Source organism: Sarcophilus harrisii, chromosome 4, assembly GCF_902635505.1.
Source record: "Sarcophilus harrisii chromosome 4, mSarHar1.11, whole genome shotgun sequence".
NCBI lineage: Eukaryota > Metazoa > Chordata > Mammalia > Dasyuromorphia > Dasyuridae > Sarcophilus > Sarcophilus harrisii.
Window position 1 is genome coordinate 387,095,207 of NC_045429.1, and position 21,411 is coordinate 387,116,617.

At 40.2% G+C, this 21,411-nt stretch overlaps 1 protein-coding gene across 3 annotated transcripts in view; it reads left to right on the forward strand.

Moving 5' to 3' along the window:
* Window positions 1–3,179: 3,179 nt before the first annotated feature.
* TMEM63A (transmembrane protein 63A) overlaps window positions 3,180–21,411 on the forward strand; it is a 43,402-nt gene continuing 25,170 nt past the window's right edge. The window contains exons 1-6 of one of the 3 annotated variants that reach the window (XM_031967029.1): window positions 3,180–3,335; window positions 9,331–9,548; window positions 13,337–13,533; window positions 15,945–16,024; window positions 19,087–19,153; window positions 20,483–20,520. In XM_031967029.1, coding sequence (XP_031822889.1) covers window positions 13,339–13,533; window positions 15,945–16,024; window positions 19,087–19,153; window positions 20,483–20,520 — 380 coding nt within the window. In that variant the 5' untranslated portion in view covers window positions 3,180–3,335; window positions 9,331–9,548; window positions 13,337–13,338. The other 2 variants (XM_031967028.1, XM_031967030.1) reach the window with 2 other exon arrangements.

Sequence of the window (21,411 nt, forward strand, 5' to 3'; positions counted from 1 at the left end):
AAGCTTCTGGGTTCTCTTTTTGTTCTAGATCTATGAACATATTAATAGAGTTTGGATTAGAATCAGAAGAGTTGAGTTCAAATCCAGACTCGGATACTAGTTGAGAAACCCTGGACAAGTCACCTAGCCTGTCTGCCCATTTTCTTATTTAAAATGGGGGTAAGAAAAAGACCTGTTATGATACTTAACTCCCACCTGTTAGTGTGAGAAGCGAGTGATACAATATTTATGTTGGAAATGAAGACTTCAGACTCAAGTTTTCAGAGTTAGTGGAGAAAGGCAAGAAAGGCATTTCTTGCAAGAAGCTGGCATGATATTTCTTTCAAAGAGCATCAATATCTTCACAGAAGCTAGAGCAATCTTGCTTTAATTCCTCCTCCTCCTCTTCCTTCTTCTCTTCCTTTTCCTCCTCCTCAGAGTTTTCATTGTAGGACACCTCCCAAAATCTAACATTTCATTACATGCCCACTACATATACCCCCTGATATGTTTCCATGTTCTTTTTTCCCCTTGCTTTAACATCATGTGTTCAAATATGGTGGATGGCTCCTTCTTAAGAGAGAAGTTAATATGCATAAGGCTTATTAATCATGTTAAACTGAAAATTTAGCTTGCCCGGGCACGAACCCAAGTCATTTGTAGTCAACCAGAGATTGCAGTCCTTTAACTTAAGACATTCTTTAGTCCCCTTATCCAAGAGGTGCTGACCCCAAAGCCTACATACATCACATTCTTTTCTGATCATGGAACCATCTACATAACATTTCTATGAAACTCACCAGACATTTATTCCTATTTAATTTTGATGGGATACAACTTCTAGGAGAAATGTGGCAGTAGTACTGAGGCCTTGACAGTGCTATAGTTCCACAGATAATACTTGCTGCCAGATATCAATCTGTTGGTCTGTGATAACAGGGTTTCCAACCCTAGTGGGGTACTCTTCTACTTCTATCTCTAAATCATAAAATTCTATATTGAAGGGCATAATAAAATTAGCATTTTAGTGACATGAAACACCAGATCTCTGTCCTTTTCCTATACATTTATCTTCTTGCTCCCGATTCTTTGCTAAAATCCTTTTGGAACTTACCCAGCTTCAATTGGCATTATGAGAACAACAAACTTTGCCCCTTGACTTGGAGAAGGGTTCAAGCCTTCAAATTCTTTTGAGACACCTCATGACACTGGTCTGTGATCCCAATCTTTTGGGATCTCCTAAATTCCAACAATTTTATCTAATTAAATTTGGCTCAATATTATAACTATTATATATATAATTATCATAGCTAGTCAAGGTTTATTTGGAATTTTTCAAATGTGTGTGAGAATTGGACAGTGATTTAGTTTCCACAGAGTTATGAAAAATAGAATTGGAGATATGAAACAAATTAAATTAAATTTTAAAAATGGAAACCTAAGAAATGGGAGGCTGGGATCTACAAGGAATTCAAAGAATGTCATTGGGATAGAGATTTTAGATTTGAACAGGAATCCTCTAGACATTGCCCCCTTCCCCTCTGGCTATTTTCTTCCAAAAGAACTTAAGAATGTAAGCTCCTTGGGGGCAGGGACTGGCTATGTAAGGAGGGGTGAACATTCACATTCTGTAACTTCTATAATACCCAATTAATGGGAAATCAGGAGAGGGCTTTGCATTTCAGGATAGGAAAAAAACCACTGCATTTGCAATTTCAAAAAAAAAAAAATGTGATTACTAGCTTCGACACTCATTCTTACAAGAATATAAAATAAAATCTTTCCTGAATTTATCAGCAAGTCATTGAAATTCTTGGTAAGCCATTTTATTTCTTACATGTGGAAACAAAAGCTCACAAAATATTTTACTTTTCATATTTATGAAGTGCTTAGCTATATAGATTTTAGTTAGTATTATTTCTTTTCTTTTGAGGAGGGAGGCAATTGAAGTTAAGTGACTTGCCCAGGATCATACAGCTAGTATGAAAGATCTGAGGTCAAATTTGAACTCAGAGCCACCTAATTCTAGGGCAGGTGCTCTATCTACTGTATCATCTACTTGCCTGAGAGTATTATTTCTAATGTAACATTCTTAGATGTTGTCTAGATCCACTAACATTCAAGCTAAGTAGTGAAGTGCATAGGGGCCTTTAGTTCAAATTTGACCTCAGATACTAGCTGTGTTACTCTGGGCAAGTCACTTAACCCTGTATTCTTCAGTTTCCTTAAATGCAAAAATCAGGATAATAACAGCATCTACCTCTCAGGATTATAAAAATCAAATGAGTTGATATTTATAAAATGCCCCTATAAATGTCCTCCTCCAATTATTTATTTATCATCACTGTCTATAGGAGCAAAAGAAAAGACTGAACTTGATTCAATCACACTGCTACTTAGCTGCCCCATCAGGGTCAAATTTATGTCCTCACTTCCTCCTTCGGAAAAAAAGAAAAACCAAGTCCTTGGTACAAATATGCATATTCAAGCAAAACAAATTCTCACATTGGCCATGTCTGGAGATGTGTCACGTTTGTGAGGAGGCAGGTAGCATCTTTATCCATGGTTTTAGAACCAATTGTAATTCGAGTCGTAACAGCAATCTAGGCACCCTAGCAGAGTGCATGGAGTCTTTTGGCTCTCAGTGAGACTATGTTATCTATACATCAAAATATAAAGTATAAGTATAAAAATACTTTACTTACACAATACCTTACTACTTGGAGGATGGTATAGAGGACAGGAGGGCTAGCCTTAGGATCATAAAAACCCAAATTCAATCTTTTCTTTTGCTTCTACAGACTGTGATCATAGATAAATAATTGGAGGAGGGAATTTATAGGGGCATTTTATAAATATCAACTCATTTGATTCTTATAATCCTGAGAGGCGTATCTATACATGTCTCTCTGCCTTAGCTTCCATCTTTTCCCATACTCTCACTTCCTTTGGCAATAATTTCCTCAATTTGCCGAAAAAAAAAAAAAAAAAAAAAGCTGGCAGCTGCCCCTTCTCTACCCCTAGTTCTGGCCTCACCTCCAAGCACTTGCCCTGCTCCTTTTTCCCCACCCAAAGCTCCATCCAGGGTGGAGGTGAAAGCGAATTTATTTCACGTCTCCCAGACTACGTGTGAATCTCCTAAGAAGAGCTGGGTGCTGGGACCTTCTCCAGTTCCCGGCTCGGAGCTTCAGTTTCCCCGTCTGAAAAATGAGCTTTTTGGAGCAGAGGTTTTCTCTGAGGTCGGTAAGAAGCTCGGGGATGCTTAGTGAAGAGGAAGTACTCAGCTGGGAGGTTTGAGGAAGCGAGGTGGCAACAGGAAGATCTGGGACCCACAGTCGAGGGGCGCAGGTGGTTCGGTGAGTTGGGCTGCGGGGCATCGCTGAAGCGGAGCCTCCTGGGTGACCAGAGAGCCCAAATTGGGCAAGAGGCGGAGCCTCTGCGCATGTGCATTGAAAGTGCTTGAGTTTCACTTTGTAACTTTTAAGTGGTCAGGCCACCTCTGGGCCGGACCAGGTGGAGCTCGGCAGCCTCTCGGGGCCAGGACCGGAGCCACTGCTACAGGTAAAGGGCTACAGGGGTCGGGGGGCGCCGCCGCCGCTGCCCCTCGCCTCCCTGCTCAGGGGTGCTATGGGCTAGGTTGGGCAGGGGGCACCGTCCCCCAATCCTGCCACGTCAAGTGTCCGGTTCCGGGGCGGGCGTGGCAGGTCCAGGCCTTCTGTTTGGTCCGGCAGAACTGTGGGTGGATGAGTGGTGTCCATTGCCCTCCTATCTCGGCTACGAGAAAAGAAAACCGAAAGAGGCCCCTCCCCGGGGGGAAGCGTGACTGTACCCTCGGGGCAGCGCAGAGTTACTCCATTCTTCTGGGATTCCTTACTCCCTGCCCAGGACTCTCTTCCCTACACTTCGCTACCTCCTTTCTTCCGTCCTTATTTCTGCTCCTTCCCCTTCTGATCCTCTTTCTCCCTCACTACCTACTCCCTCCCTCACTTCGGGGGCTGTACCCCTTTCTCTCTCGGTCTGCTGGTGTCTGAAGCCTTCACTGGCTTATCCCGGAGCTCCATTAATTGACATTTCCTCCTTAGGCTTCTAACCCTCCTTTTTAAGGTTCACTTTCATTTACTCTGTATCTTTTAGATACCTTTTTATTTACGTTGTTCTCCCCGCCGCAGGTTAGTCCCTTTAGAGCAGGGACCATTGGTTTTTTCCTTTATATTCCTAAAGTTTAGCTCCATGTCTGTTAACTGGTTAATAAACGCTTTCTGATTGATCGGGTTCATCTACCCATTGGGGGACTTGGCAGGAAAGGTATCAAGGGACTGCTTATTGAAAGGCCTGAACTCACCAGTGGAGCTTAACCTCACAGGCTTAGGCAGAATATATCCCAAAGTGCTTAAAACTGCGCTAAAACTTTTGGGACACGCTGTATTTGGAAGGAACAAAAGATAGAGAAGTTAACTGAATTTGAACCACCTGTAACTAGTTTGGCTCCTTGGGAAGGGGTGGACAGGACTTGAAAGCTGGCTGAGAAAGTTATTGTAAAGAAAGAAAAATCTATTAAGGTTTCAAAACCAAGAGAGCTTATGGTGACTGGTGATTTTCATTCCCAAGGAGATGCCTCCCTTCAAGGACAAAATAGTGGGGTGTTTACTTTCTGCTCTAAGTCCCAAGTAGTAAATAAGCAGTAGGGGTAGGAGTGGGGGACTGAGTCAGGCCCCAGACTGCAGGCTGTGCAAAAAGGCTCTCTATCCTTCCTTGGGACAGTGTGTTGGTAAACACAAGGAGGGTTGAGAAGGATTCTAAAAGGAGTGCAGCCAGGAATCTTTCTTCCTCAGAAAGCATCCCATAAAAATGTCCCTCCCAACACAGGAAGTTCATTGGGCCCCTTAATAACAACACATCTGAAGAAATTTTTCTAAGGGTGGGTGTAGGCAGGAACGGAAAGCATATCCTCATTTCCCTTAGAAGTGTCATCACACAGTCCAGTGTTCAGTTGGGGGATGAACTTGGGCCAGCTGGCAGTTCCTATACCAGAGAGTGGAAGAAAACACAAGTGTGAACTGTTCCTGTGGAAATTGCTTGTGTGTTTCTCTAACTTGAGGGAATGACTTTTTAAAACCAGGAGCTGTAATTTCCCCCTCATCCTTTACTAGCAGGCCACAAGTTTGAAGTGTGCACAAAGTGTCCCAGCTCCAAAGAAAAGGCATTGTGTTAGGAACACCCTTTTCAAGGTGTCCAGTTCATTTGCATACAATTCAGCTGATGGTTGTTAAGTAAGTGCCTTTAGAAGTCAGACTGCCCCACTACTAGGGGTCCTCCATGGAGAAGCTTTTGCAAAGAAACAAAATTGACTGAGTTCATTCACTAATCTAAAATTATCAGAGCTCCCCAGTGACAGGATTTTAAGGGAGATGGCATCCAAGCTCCCCAACAAGAGATTGAGCTGCTTGGACTTAATTGTTCTCTCTCTCTCTTTCTCTCTGTGTTTCTCTCTCTCTCCCTTCTTCCCTCCCTCTCTCTCGTCTCCTAAAGTTTTTATTTTCAAAACATATGCATGGATAATTTTTCAACATCAACCCTTGCAAAACCTTGTGCTCCAAATTTCTCTCACTTTCCCCCATCCCCACCCCAGATGGCAAGTAATCCAATATATGTTAAACATGTGCAATTCTTCTATATATTTTTCTACAATTATCCTGCTGCACAAGAAAAGTCAGATCAAAAAGGAAAAAAATGAGAAAGAAAACAAAATGCAAGCAAACAACAACAAAGAGTGAAAATGCTATGTTGTGATCCACTCTCAGTTCCCACAGTTCTCTCTTTGGGTGCAGATGGCTCTCTTCATCACAAGATCATTGGAACTGGCTTCAATCATCTCATTGCTGAAAGGAGTCACATCCATCAGAATTGATCTTCATATAATTTTCAAGTTTTAACTGTTCTATTAAATTGGTGGGGAGAAAAGAAAAAACATTATCTTTGTGTTTCTGTAGTGCCGCTCTTCTGAGCTGCTTAGCCTTCTATAGTTTTTCTGGGAGGGAATAAGAAGGGTTAGTTGTTTGATGTTAGAGTTGAGGGAAACAGATTCAGGAATGCTAACTTACCAGAATTACACAGTGAGTCTGTCTGTCAGAGCTGAAAAAGAAATTCAGATCTCTTGATTTCCAACACAGTACCCTTTCCATCAATCCTTGCAGTGTGTTACCTTGTAATATACCTATGTAGACCCCCAAAGGCACTGAAATGGGCTGTTTTCACTTTGGTAAAGTCAAAGTTGGCAACTGGATTTGACTGAGAATCCAGGGTTTTAGATGGATTCTGATTTCAGAAGGACAGCAGTACTTGGAAAGAATGCTGAATAAGACATTGCTGAGCCAGCTGGTGTCTAGCATCACTTTTTCTCTGCAATCTTCTTGGGCTAGCTACTTCAATTCTGTTCCTCAGAGGTAATTCATTCAGGAATATTGTAGAGATCAAATGGAAAAATTGTCCTAGGTATTTTTAAAATGTGATTTCTAGGTAGAATAGGACAGTAGTATTTATAGCTTTAGAGCTAAAAGGGACTTTAGAGGTCATTTAGTTCATTGTCCTCACTTTATAGATACGGAAATAGAGTGAATAAATATTAAGCCACCAGAAATGGGATTTGAACCCAGATTCCCTGATACTAAATCCAATACTTTCCACTGTGCTGTGTCGCTTTATTATTTTATTATATTGAACTATCCAGTGTAGTGTGAGACATATTCTCTGAGGATTTTCTGAATTTCATATATTCTGAGAATATATTCTCAGAACACTTCTCAGCAGTAAGTGCCTACATGGCTGGTTTCCCTAGTGTCTTAGATTCTGGTTCACTGTGTCAAAGCTAATAACCTTTAGCATCACATCTCTGTCCCAGCCATCTGGTAGGTGGGCATTTAAAGTTAAGTCCTGCTCCCTTGAGGTTTTCAGTCTCCAATCAATAAGAATTTGTTGCTTGTTGCACTGTGTTAGGTGCTGAGGATATGAATGGAGGAAGGAATGGGCATTTATTAGGGACAATCTAGGACAAGTAGCAATAGCTAGTTGGTACATTGGACAGAGCACAGGTATCAGGAAGACTTCCTGAGTAGGAATTCAGCCTTAGACACTTACTAGCTATGTGAACCTGGACAAGTCTCTTAATCCTATTTGCTCAGTTTCCTTAGTTATAAAATGAGCTGTAGAGGAAATGGCAAAGCACCCCAGGATTTTTGCCAGGAAAACGAGGTCATGAAGAGTCAGACATGACTGAAGGACTTGCCTCCTTGAAGGAATTTTATACAAAAACAAGAGTGGGACTAGCCCCCACCTCGAAGAAGTTATATTTTGAACTGGGAGATAACATATACACATACATTTATGTAAATGTTCCCTGTGGTCCAGAATTTCCCAAGAACAGGGATACACATACACTGGGTTTGATTTTCAGGCCTAATCCTGACTAACCTTCACCTTAAGCCTGTGCTGCTTCCCTCCCAGGCTAGCTATAAACTTCAAATGAGATAAAATATCAAAAGTGTTTTAGAGATTGTAAATGCTATACAAATGTCAACTATTATGATTATGACAGCCCAGCAAGATAATAAAAGCTGTCTGCTGAGAACCAGTGTGCCTTGTGCCAAGTTTGGCCAGCCAAGAATGTCATTATTTAAATGGACACTGAACTGGGAAGTGCAAGGATATGGCTAAGGAGTTGACATTCAGTGGGCCTTGGTACATTGTTCATTTTGCTGCAAACGGATCCTGAAATGACTTCTAAGCTACAAAGCTAATCAAAGGAAACTTTGTTGTGGTGGTTTTAAAAAAAATTAATTCTCTTCCTCACCCACTGATTGAGAAGGCAAGAAATCCAATACCCAGTATACATATCATCTGATGCAAAATGTATTACTGCATTAGCCATGTTCCCTCACCTTAAAAAAGGGGGGGGGGCAAGAAAAATAAAGAAAAAATATGCTTCAACCTGCAGCCTGAGTCCATTGATTCTCTACTGAGGATGGATAGTATTTTATTTACTTCATTAGACTTCAAAGGAAACTGGGTACCCTTAGTGTGATTGCTTTATAAAGCCAGCCTCTGGTCCCAGAGTGGCAAGATTGTACTGTCCATTAACTCTCCAAATTATTCTCTATAGAATTGCTCTTGTAGAAGCATTTAGTCCCAGAGAAAAGAATCCAGAAATGTACCGATGGCTAGTAGTTGGGTGTTGGCTGAAGGAGGGTGAAGGGGAAGTTGGAGTGGGTACCCTTCATTTCCTAAAACTCTGGTAGAAAAAGGCACGGGACATCAACCCCACAGAGTATTGCTTTTGCCTCTGGAACCAGCACAAGATTTTTATGAGTGGCTTGTTTTTGCTTCTAGGATCAGATACAAATTCTTGTTTGGAATGTAAAGCCCTTTCAAGACTGATTACACATTATTCTACTTATGAACTATACTTCTTTCAGACCATCCTATTTGATATTTTCTGTATACAACTTCCATCGCATACTCTTCCACCGTGATACAAACTATCTCCTATGTCAAAAATGCCATCTCTCCTCTCCTCTTGGAACCCCTAAATCCCTTCAAGATCCAGCTCATGTGCTACTTCTTTCATGGGGCTTTTCCCAACTCCCCTAATTTTCTTTGCCTCTTCATTTCCTCCTTTGTCCCTAATCATGTTGCATTTATTTTGCTTATATTCTGTGTTTACTTATATGTGAATATATTATGTTCCCCCTACCCAGTAGAATGGAAGCTCCTTGAGGGAAAAGGCAGTCTCATGTTTGTATTTGTGTTCCTAGCACCTAATATGGTATTTGTCATATAGGTGCTTAATGAACTGTGATAGTTCAATTAAAAAACAATTGAAAACCTTGCCTTTTGAGGCAGAACAAAGTCTCTGATCTTTCCCCTCCCCTTGTCTCTCTCTTTTTTTTATTCTATGTTTTCCTGTTTATTTTATGTCTTCCTGATTCCTTCTTCCTTCTGGAGCAAGGGGAGAGGCCTTTGGGGGATTAGAATATGACCTCAAGGGCCACCTCCCTAGACTACTATCTCTTCTTGGGCAAGAGGGAAAGTTGATCAAAGAAGAAAGTCACAAGGTACTTCCTTTGGAGGGAGAGGTTGAATGAAGCAAAACAAGCCAGTTTTTTTTTTTTTTTTTTTTTTTTTTTTAATAGTTGGGTAGGAATTAGGAGGAAAAAGCTGATGTGGGTGGGCTCTCAGGTAAAACTAAAGTCTACTATGGGCTTAAATTCAAAAATGTTTGGGCACCTTTTCAGGGAATGTGAAAATGCATCAAGGACCCACATCTGGCTTTTTGACATTCCTTCCTATTTCTATCAGAGCAATCCATGACTGCCGAATGATCTCCAAGACTCTGGTTTTTCAAGACCTGCAGGAAATGAATTGTCATCCTGGCGGAGTCCAGCTTTCAGCAGTGTGGGAGGCTCCACTGTGGTGAGCCAGAGACAGGGAATGTGCGCCTCCCTTGCTCCCTTGGCAAACCCCAGAGAAGGCACCAACTGAGGCCATTTTCACAGGATCGTGATTCTAGTCACCCAGTAAGTATAGGGAGGAGGGGGAGAGACAGGCATTCATCTTGTTGCATTGGAACTCTTTGGGAATTTGGTTTGGGGTCTTTTGCTAGAGGCAATTGTGAAAGGACATAGGGAGATTCAGCCTCTGTGGCCCCAATCATTAAACCACCCGTCCAAGTGTATCGTTCCAGGAACACAACCATTTTCCTTGCTAAGCTGCTTCTTCAGGCACAGTTACATGTGATACAAAAGGGATGTGTGTCCAGAATGGGGGGGGGGGTCGAGGCCCTTTTTTGTAGGTGTTTCCTAATTATTCTGTTAAGCTCATTCATTAAGTCATTCACTAAGCATGTAAACGCCCACAGTGTTTGGGCAAAGTCTGGGGATAAGTGCTTGAAATTGAGGAGTGTGAGTTCCCAGTAATTCAGTCTGTGCTTCTGGAGAGAGGACCCTGGACTTAGGAGCTGTGCTACTTACTGCTCCTTACTGCTTCCCCTTCTATAAAATGAAGTTAATGTACTTATTTATATCTAGGCAGCTAGGTGGTACAGTGGATAAAGTGCTAGGTATGGAATCAGGAAGACCTGACTCCATTCTGGGCAAGTCATACAACCTTGTTTGCCTCAGTTTCCTCATCTGTAAAATGAACTGGAGAAGGAAATGACAAACTTCTCCAATATCTCTGGCAAGAAAACCCCAAAATGGGATCATAAAGAGTCAGATGAGACTGAAAATGACTGAACGACAACTACAAGTATCTAAAAGTGAATAGAGTTGGGACTAGACCTGGGATTTCACTGGCAGAGGGAATTCCCTAGTGAGGAAACTCTTGCCAATGCAGGTTGACATCCTCCTTGTATACTGCAATTAAATATCTTTTGAGAGTCACAGAGCCAGTATGTGGACTTGAACTCAGGTTTCCCTGGCTTCAAGACTGGCTTTCTACCCACTATGTCATATGTCATATTGTTTTTCAGCATATAAATAATAATATCAAAAATGATAACAGCCATTTTTTACTGTACTTTAAAGTTTTCAAAGAACTATATGTACATTATTTCACTTGATCTCATATTTACCTTATATTTCTCCATGTACATAGCACACTCCATATATTCAGCCTTGGAGTTATGAATAAGATGAGGCAACATATATTATTAAGTACTTTGTAAGCTTTAATTTGGTACATAAATGATCTTTATCCCCTGGACAGTTGGAGAAGTTCTTGGTTTGAATGATCCAGGTTTCTGGAATTTAAGTTTAAAAAAGCATTTGAGGCCATGGGCAAAAGAAGAGGGGAGGCTGAGTATTTCTGTGTTTAAGAACCACATGGTGAAAGACATTATTTTGCTATTGTATTAACAACAATTATTAAATTAGGATTAAGATTTTTTCCCCCTTTATTTTCTCACTTAGGGACCTGTCCTTATAGGTCAGTCAACCAATATCTGAAGGACATGGTTGAGTGGCTTAGACTTTCTTAATCCTTAGGAGGCAATTCTTGGGCCAGCACCAGTTGGACTCCACCCAACTAGGAAACTTTACTTTTGATTAGAGTGTAAGCAGAATCTAATCTAGATGAATTTTTGTCCTTAAGAAATAAGCCCATGTCCTTGTACCCCTCCTTTGGATGTTAGGTTGGTCTAGCTCCTGAAGGAGAAAACTAACCAGTGATCTGGATGGAGATGGGGAATTCCCCATCCAGATTGTTGAAGTTAGCTGAGGCTCCCGATCAAGCCACATTCTTAGTAGATGAACCTGGAGACTTAGCCCATCTCCTCATTTAAATGTTCACCAGTTGGGGTTGATTTCTCTTGTCAGGTACATTTCCTTTCAAAAAAATTATTTAAGTCATTTCATTATAGTAGGGGTTTTTGGTTACCTAGAGAAACCACTGACCATCGATTTATTGATCATTAGTTAGTCTAATTGATAAATTGATTATAAATCACTCAAAACTGTCTCAGGTTTTTCATTCATTACAGTGTAGCTGGAACCACAGATGTAGCTACAGTTTCTACACCTGCGTAAACTACACTCATAGTTCTTCATAGATCTGTGAGGTAAGGGTTTTGTAAACCTTAAGGTAATACAGAAATGTGAGCTCATCATATAATATACTACATAAAATTTTTCCTGGGCCTTCATTTTTGTGGAACATCTTTAATTTTGCAGAATCACCAACTTATAGAGTTGAAAGATGCCTTAGTATCGGTCCCATACCTGAGAAGAAATCCTCATAGGATGATAGGATCATAGAACTAGAAGGGAGTTTAAGCCCTTCATTTTACAGAGGTGGAAACTGAGGCTCAGAGAGACTACATGGGTGCCAAGTACCTGAGGCAGAGAAGTCACACTGGTAGTAAGTACCTGAAGTCTTCCTGACCCCAGGTCCTGGATTCTGTCCATCTTGCTGTCTATATATCCCACAAGTAATCCTTTAGTCTATTTGAAGGTCTCTAATGAGAGAGAGCCCATTATCTCCCAAGGCAGTTTATATTGCTTTGGATAGCTCTGATTATTGGGAGATTTTTCCTAGATCATTCCAAAATTGTCTCTTTGCAACTTCTTCCTTTGAGACCAGATTGACCAAGGATTGACTAATCTTTCTTCCAGCTTTTTCTTGAAGTCCTCCAATATACCACCTCCTGAGATAATCAGTTTATTCCAGTTTGGGGAAGTTATTTTTAGGAAGTAGTTTTTTCCCCTTTAATATGGAGCCTTTAAAAACAACCTTTAAAGTCATTTTAGAAGTTATTCTAGCTCTAGATTGTGTGGTTCTAGGATTTTATTTATCATGTAAATAGTTTTGTTGGACATGTTGGACAAGGACATGATATTCCATTTTTTTGCTACTCATTTCTTTTCCATATATTTTCCTTATATTTCCTGGGGGCTTGCCTGTGGCCCCCATAAATATTGTTTAATCCTGCTAGTGGCCTGTAGAACCATCTTTGCATAGAGAATATCCTTATTTATTTATATTTGAGACAGCTACTTGGCATTGTGGATAGAGCACTGGGCCCAGAGTCAGGAAGACCTGAATTCAAATGCAGCCTCAGATACTTACTAGTTGTACGAGACTGGGCCAGTTACTTAATCTCAGTCTTCCTCAATTTACTTATCTGTAGAATGGGGATTAGAATCATATCTTCCTCCCATGGTTGTCATAAATATAAAATGATGTAAAATTTGCAAATATTAGCATAGTGCCCAGCACATTGTAGACACATAATAAATGCTTACTCCTTCTTTTTTTTCCTTTTGGCAATATGGTGAAGCCTATGGACTCCTTTTCAGAAAAATGTTTTTAAATATATAAATTACATAAGATTACGAAGTAAACTGATTATGTCAAAATCCAGTTACCCAAATATTTTTAGAAAAAAGTGCATGGATCCCATATTCCATGGTCTGGAGTCTTTTAAGACATTGGCAGCTTCTTCTACATGTTTCCCCTTGGTCTGGTTTCCTCAGTTAATTTCCATTTGATAGATGGTATTTGAGGGAACCTGTTTTATAAGTGAGACCCAGAGTAAGTCTGGCTATCTCAACCCTTCTGATCATCTGGAATTGTTTAAACAATGGAACCATTCTCGAGCAAGGCTGCCAGGCACACAGCATTTCTGAATCCCTTTCTCTCTAGCTGGCTTCCTGCTTAGCCACCAGTCCTTCCAAAGAACCATCCACACCCTGCAGCAGCCTGAGAGAAGCTGGTACCAGTGGTGTGGTCTCAAGGGAGTGTCTTTACTAACTCTGACCCTGCGCCTTTTTTCTTTTCCCTTTTCTTCCTTTTCCCATCTGGCCTCCAGGAATGAAGGGGACAAGTTTCCCAACCCTCAGCCTGTGGCACTCCGGGGTGATCAGGAACAGAGAGAGGCTGAGCCTTGGTGATAAGCCCAATGACACATATTGCTACAGCACCGTCAACAACACCAGCACCGTGCTCCAGGGAGTGACCTTTGGTGGGGTTCCCACTGTCCTGCTCATAGATGTCAGCTGCTTCTTGGTGAGATGCGCCCAGTTCCCGCTGGTTGGGGGGGGGACCACTAGGTGAATCAAACTAAGTGGGGGCTCTGCCTCTAAGGAGTTTGTAAGGGAGGATGAGGGACGGTGTTCTGTCTTGGGGAAGGGGAGAATTGATACCTGAGCAGCATGGAGTGGAGTAGGAAATTGAAGAAGGCCGAGGTTAACAGGATGACTTGGGTCCTAGAAGGGGAGATAAACAGGTAAGGGTGGGGCTAGATGGGGGGGTGTCAATTTTGAAGACAATTTACATATGTGTGTGCATGTGTCTCCTTCCCTTCTGTCTCTCTGTCTGTCTCTGTCTCCCTCCTTTCCTCTCTTCCTTCTCTCTCTCTCTCTCTCTCTCATTCTTTTTCTCTCTCTCTCTTTCTCTCTCTGTCTCTCTCTCTCTCTTTCTCTCTGTCTGTCTCTGTCTCTCTCTCTCTCTTCTTAGTTTCTCTCTTTCTCTTTGTGTATCTCTGTCTCTCTTTCTCTGTCTCATAATGAGAGTATTGAATTACCCTGGTAAGATGGTGGACATGGGAAATTCTGTGTATGTAAATGCTGAAAAAAAGCTGTGTAAACACAGCTTCTAATCAGTCTTTCCAGTATTATGCCAAAATACTATATTGTTTATGATATACTTCAGTCAATTAGCATGTGCCTTTAAAACCAATCAGTCAATACAAAAGCCACAAGTTTTAAGATTCTACTATGCGCTGGATACTGTGATAGAAAACAAAAGTGAAAGCATCTCTTCCCTTAGAGAGTTTACATCCTCAAGGGGGAAACAACACGTACATCTTTAAGTATAGACAAATTCAATATGAGTGTTAACTTGATATGAAGGAACATATAAGGAATATATTTCTAAGAAGGTGAAAGAGTTTTCCCCAGAGGAAGGTTGAGATAGCAAGAGTAGATCAATTTCTGTTACAGAAAACCAAGATTGTAGGGGTCTAACAATAAGTCATAGAAAAAGAATGGTGAGCAGATGACCTAATGTGGTCTCTGTACTTCAGAGAAAGGAGGAAGGCATGTGTTCCTGGCAAAAACAAAGAAATGAGGGATGAAATGTGAGGAAGAACAAGTAGGCCAGTTTGGATGGACCATGGAGTGCATGGAGGAGAGTAATACACAATTAAAATTGAAAGAGCAAGGTGGAGCCAAAGTATAATAGGCTTTAAATGCCAAATGGAAGAATTTATATTTGCTCCTAGAAGTAATAAAGAACCATAGAGATAATTGATCTGGGGAGAAACACACAGACCCGTGCCTATGATACATCACTTTGGCAACTGCTTGGAAGATGTATTGGAAATAAAATGAAGTCCATGTTTGCTTATTTGCAACAATCCCCAGCGGTAACTCAGACCCACTGGAATCAAGCCAGGCTCTGTTATTGCTCTCTAAGAAAACAAAACTTGAGTGATTAAAAATTATTGATCAGGGCTCAGTCAAGGGAAAATGAGCAGGCTTTTTGCTGTTAATTCTTACACACACACACACACACACACACACGCAGACACACACACACGTTTAGTCCTTTCAGTCATGTTCTCTGTGACCTGATTTGAGGTTTTCTTGGCAAAGCTATTAGCATGTTTTGCCATTTCCTTCTCCAGCTCATTTTACAGAGAAGGAAACTGAGGCAAATAGAGTCAAATGACTTGCTCAGTGTCACCCACATTAGTTAAGTATCTGAGGCTGGATCTGAACTCAGGTATTCCTGACTACAGAACCAGTGCTCTATATACTGCATCACCTCTTGCCATATATATATGTATGTGTGGGGGTATATGTGTGTGTGTGTGTATATATATATATCTGTGTATATACACAGAATCTCTGAAATCCTTTCAGAGAGTCTACAAATTCATAATTAGTTTTTATTTTTAATGTAATCAATATCTGTAACTATAAACCACATAAACAAAAACTCTTTGGACAGATCCTCAATCATTTTTAATAGGATAAAAATATTGAGAACAAAAGTTTGAGGACCACTGATATAGATACATAGATATACATATAAATATATATGAAAGAACTTGGTCTACAAGACTGCTACATAAATGTGATTTTGCCTCCAAGGGATACTTTTTAATCTTTCTTTTTTGATGGACAGTTGGGATGATGGGAATGTTGCAGTTAGATTGGACTAAGATCAGGGAAAGCAGCTCCATTGCAAGAGAGTCTGTCCTCCTACCAGGTTACAGCTGAGTAGGATCCTGAGAAATGACCACCTTTCCATGCCCATGGAGGAGAGTTGCCTTTGCTGGAGATGCACAGTAGTGGACTTAGGATGGTGTTACCCTTATTCCCAAGAAATCTCTATTTCTAATTAGAAAAACATCTATGATGCATCTGTTTGTCTTTCTCTTTCCCTGGCCCTTTTTTCTTTCCTGCTCCTAGTTTTTAATAGTTGTGTTTTCCATAATTCGAAGAAGATTTTGGGACTATGGCCGCATCGCACTGGTGTCAGAAACAGACAGGTAAAAATAAGATTCCTTGGGGTGAGGGTAGATTAAAGACTACTTTAGTGTGATGGCAGCAGGACTGTCCCTTGGGTCATTTCCCAGGTCTTTACTTTAGGGTTGGGGTAGAGGAGAGGCCTTCTGGGCAGTGTCCACAGGAAGGAAATGTGGTCAAGAAGGAGATAACTCTTCTAGCTGGTATGTCTACCAGACCAGAGAGATTCATTTTCCCCCCACAAGGGTTGCTGTAAGGAACAAATGAGATAATTTATGCAAAGTATCAAGTTAATATAAATGTTATAATTCAAGCAACTCATAAAATAATCATCAAGGTTAGCCCCTTTCCCTACTTCTCACCCCCATCTTCAGGCATCTCAATTTTGATTTTTTTTTTTACTTCATAGAAATCCCAGATTTTCACTTTAACTTGATTTTTATCTTGATAAACATGTTGAGGGTAGTTCAGAGGTGTGACTGACTGGGCTAAAGCCCAGAAAGTTAGTGTGGGCTTATAATAGAATCCCTGCTCAGTTGGAGCATCACCATTGAAATGACCTTTTGTTCTTGCTGTTGCAAACACCCCTCCTAGCCCTGTTCTTACTGTCTGTCTCAAAAAGAACTATGTCAGGCCTTGTGATCAGGGTTCTTGGCTTTGAAATAAAAATGTACAGGGAAATAAAGTTGCTAAAACTCCCTGTGTGTTTCAACATTGAGGAAAATGTGGAAAGAGGAGGGTTTCTTTACTCAATCTGCTTATTTCAAATTTGAAGTTAATGAACTCCAAAAACCCCAAAAGGGACTTATTAGGGAAAAAAAGTTCATCTTCAGCCCTAGTAAAAGCTTAACTCAGGTGCTTGGAAACCCTTTGAGTTTATTGGGAAAAAAATAATGACTGTATTGGAAGACAAACTTTTAATAGCATACTGTGCTTTGAAGGCCTTTAGTATGTTTTACATTAAAGAGAGAAAAGTGGCAAATTATAGATCTGAATAACTGAACAGGTACAACTTCCAGATCTGGCTAGGGATATTATATATACCTGGGTGCTGTATCTGCTGCTGCAGTAGCCTGTTAATAGGGAAAACTGGGGCACAAAGGCAGCTTCAGTGAGAATTCTTCACTACAGTGCCTTCTCTTTTCACCAGCCTAAGCTAGTGCAGAAATGTGGCTTCTGTGGGAGGAGGGATGCCTGTGAACTGCCCTGTTCTGGGGATAGTTCCTGCAGTTTGTTACACCAAAGCTATCTTGCTTTATGAACCTTGGGATAACCCTGAGAACAAAACCATAATGCCATTTGCTTAGATTTAATTGACGGAAATCTTGGGCTGTTTGTTTGCCTTTTAAAGATAGGGAGAAAAAACCAAGGCTCAAAAAAGTTTTTGTGAGATAGTATTGTTGTTATTTGTCTTATGTTCTCAAAGAGAACCAGGACATCAGGGAGGGGATGCCGTGACATTCAAGTGAATTGAATTACTTGAGGGAGGGCTGTGCAAAATCACCTGCTTCACTTTTCCCTCCAGAGCCCTCTGGGCCCAGTTGCAAGATGTAGATCAAGACAACTGGATGAATGGGAGACTTTGGCCTTTTTAAGTTAAGGTCTTCCACCAGGTCTCTGTTTGCCTGACACTGTACCATTCCATGAGTTAGGCTAGGTAGCAATTAGTGTATTGATGAGGGCACTGAACACAGAATTCCATGATGGAGTAGAAATCCTGATTCCAACACTTAGTGCCTGGATGAATTTGGACAAATCACAACTTCTCCAACTTTAGTTTTCTTATCACTGATTTATTGGCTGGAAAGTGCTTTGTCAAGGAATCCCTAGGCCCACATTTTAATGCATGTGGGAACTCTCTCCACAGAGACACACCAAACAAGTCAGAATTTTCTGCCTTAGAGACTTGTCTACTGCTCAGAGGATTAAATTACTTGTTTATGGTCACCCATTTAAACCCAGATCTTGAACCCAGAATTTCCTGACTCCAGATCCAGCACTTCTAGCCATTATACCAAGAGTTCCTAAAGTTTTTTGTGTCATAGGTAAAGCCTATGACTCCTTTGGAAAAACTTTCTAAAAATGTCTTTAAATGCATAAAATTGTGTATGTGTGTATGTATACAATACACACAAATATATGTGTATATATACATACATGTCTATATAATTACCAGTTAAATTATATTAATAAACAGTTTCAAAATGTTTTTTTTTAAACACCCAAATTTGTGATATGTCAGACTTCCCTGAAATTTATCTTGAGGGGAGGAAAGAAGCAATCTATAGATCCCTAGTTGAGAACTCCTCCTCTATACCAAACTGTAATATAATGCTTTGTAATCTATAAAGCAGATATGTCAGCTTATGCTTGTAAAACTCCCAGAATGTAGATTAAAATGTAATTGGGAAATGTTTAGTAAATAAAAATTCCACAAAACATAGATAAAGCTAATATGTTGCCCTCAGCAATCCCTTTTAGTTTGAATTTGGTGCCATGCAAAGCACCTATACAAAGATGACAAATGTACTCCCCCAGTCAAATTTTCCACCCAAAAACTTTTTTTACAGAAATCTGGGCTTGAGAAATATAGACAGGTGACACACAGATGACGACCTTTTGCTGAAGTTCAGGACATATTCAGTCCACTATCTGTCTGTGTCTACCATCTCCTACCATCTCAGAGCCATATAGTTCTTCCTTACAGAGATTATGGGGTTTTTAATTCTTCTTGCAATTTGAAATGGTTATGGCATCCCCAGGTAAATTTTGCATAATTTACATTGGATTTGGTTCTATTGATTAGAGGCCTATAAAAGGCAAACAGAGTAACTTTAGATGATCTCACAGCACCTTTAATTTTTGTAGCTGGAACTTAGTAATAGGGCAAGGTAGAAAGTCCTTTCCAACTGAATCAGTAATTCTCCAAGTGATGCTGAAGGAAGCCAGTGTGTTTGATTCTATTCGAATGGAGTGACTTAGCACGGGGAATGGATTTCCAGTCAGGAAGGCAGGATAATGTGGACATTGTGCCCCAGGTGTGATTAAACAAGCTTACATACTTTTCTCTCCTTGTGTATCTCAGAAATTCCAGATACCAGAGGCTGTCATCTTCTTCTTCCTCAGGGCATTACGACTTTGAATCGGATCTGGTCAGTATTTTAAAGGTCACAGCAACATGGGCTGTGGCTATTAGGGGAGAGTTCCTAACAGAAATTTGAGAGTAGGATTACTTCTAGGATTGAGGTTGGTTATTGAATACACCACAAGAGGGCAGACCAGTTCAGAGGAAAGATACCTGGATCCAGACGATTGGATTGAGTCCCTGTACTCCAGCAAATTGTTTAACTTCCCTGAGAGTCCTCCTTCTTAGCTATAAAATTCTGATAATACTCTACTACTTGCCTTTCGAGTTGTTGCAAAGAAAGAGCTCTGTAAATGCCAAAATTTAAATTTTTAAAATTTAAAAAAATTTTAATCAATATTAACAGTAATTAACAATATTTTAATTAGTATTTACAGAGAGATTACAAGGCAATACTATTATGTGCTTGTTTGGCCCATGCTCATCAAAGGAATCATAGGCAAGAGAGATATAATGGTGGAGAATACAGTGGATACTATTTGGAAAGATATATCATGGGTTAGACTAGGATTGGGATATTTAAAGAATTCATGTGAACAGCATAGATATAATAGAAAAGATGAAGATCAGTAATTGTTTAGCCTTGATGTTAACCCAAGAGGGTCCCTTAGTAAACTGAAGGTATAGTTGTAAGAGGGGAAGGAAGTGAGAGGGAGAAGAGTAAGAGAATAGGACAGAAGAAAAAAAAAAAGAAAGGAAAGGGAGAGAGGAGGGAGAGAAGAAAAGAAAGAGGTCCCCATGCAGTAGATGACCAGCAGTTGGATTGCTGACCTACTTTTGAGCTAAAGGCATATTAAACCCTAGAGAGTTTTTAGTTTAAAAATAATTGTGATTGCTTTTAAAGTCTAAAAACATATTATAACTTCCTTCCCTTAGACCTTACTCTAAAAGTGGCCCCAGATTGCTGTTTTCTCCTCCCTATGCTTCTGGCCCAAGCAATATCAGTTTTTTCCAAATGTTCCACTGACAGGCTCTGCATTGATGGCTCCAACTCAGCCCTGAGATGTCATCATCTCTTGATTTAAGTGCTTGGACTTTACCCTCTTGAGCTTTAAAAATCTTTTTTCCCCAAATTATTGAGACTTGAAAGAGATGTTTTTTCCAGCGTTCCACACACATGGTGCACGGCTGTGATTTTTTATTTTTTTTTTTTACAAGGAGCATATGGAGACTGTCTTGAAGGGGACAAAGGGCCAGCCTGCAAAACTGTGGACAGATAAAGTGCTTTCAGCATAATAGAAAATTAAGTTGTTGTCTGATTTAAAAGATTATGAAAAGAGCTGTTTCCTCAATCAACAGATGTTTAGAAGCTAATCAAGTTGTTCTTTATTTCCAGGGGTGTTGTTCATGGCTAACTGCTGTTTTTCGGATGCAGTAAGTATGTGATGGAGGGAGAAGTCACTTAGATTCTTTGTTACAGCTCATTTGTTTGGGTGGTAGGAATGTTAGGGAGAAAAGAACTGAACTGCATTGGGATATAGAATGAGTGTTTTTATAGGGGTGTGGTGTGCTTTTTTATTGCATCATAAGCATTATCTTGAGGTTGAAGCATAAGTTTCATCCCAAAACTCTTTCTGATTTGGAAATGGAAGTGCTCAAAAGGAAGGGAACCCACAAAAACAGTCATATGCTGCTGAAGCTTAGAGGGAACTTATGTTTTGCAATAGACCATCTTGGGAATGTGAAGTGGTCATAAAAGGAGTTCAATTGATTATACATTGGGAAATGACAGAAGAGGAAAGGTAGTTGGGGTCCCCCCTTTTTTCTCAGTTACCCAAAATGTAAATTCTGCCACTGTTGAAACTCACAGCTTCGTGCATTGCTTTCTCTCTAAACAGCATTAGGTATGTCGTTGGTGTTTTTCTACTTGGACCAGGTCATTGTGCCAAAACAGGGACACATTTCTAAGATAGGTCCTTTAAAAACTACCCATTGATTAAAAGCTGCAATTAAAAGTTCTTTATTAATAGCAAATCACCAACATAAGTCTAGTTATTGCTACAAGGGGTTTGGTATTTTTTTGTTTTACTCCTACTCCTAGGAAAAGGTAATGAGAGTGGGGTAAGGGGATGTTTTAGTTAAAACTGATGAAGGAAATAGTTGATTTTCTATTACTCATTGCTTCATTCAACAAAATATCATAAAATACTTGCTGTGTGCAAGGCTTAGTAGTAAGAACTCTGGTTTGGAAGTAAAAACATGCAGCCAGATAGGGAGACTTGGAAAATGTTGAATAGTTAGAATCAATGGGATTTGACTATTGAT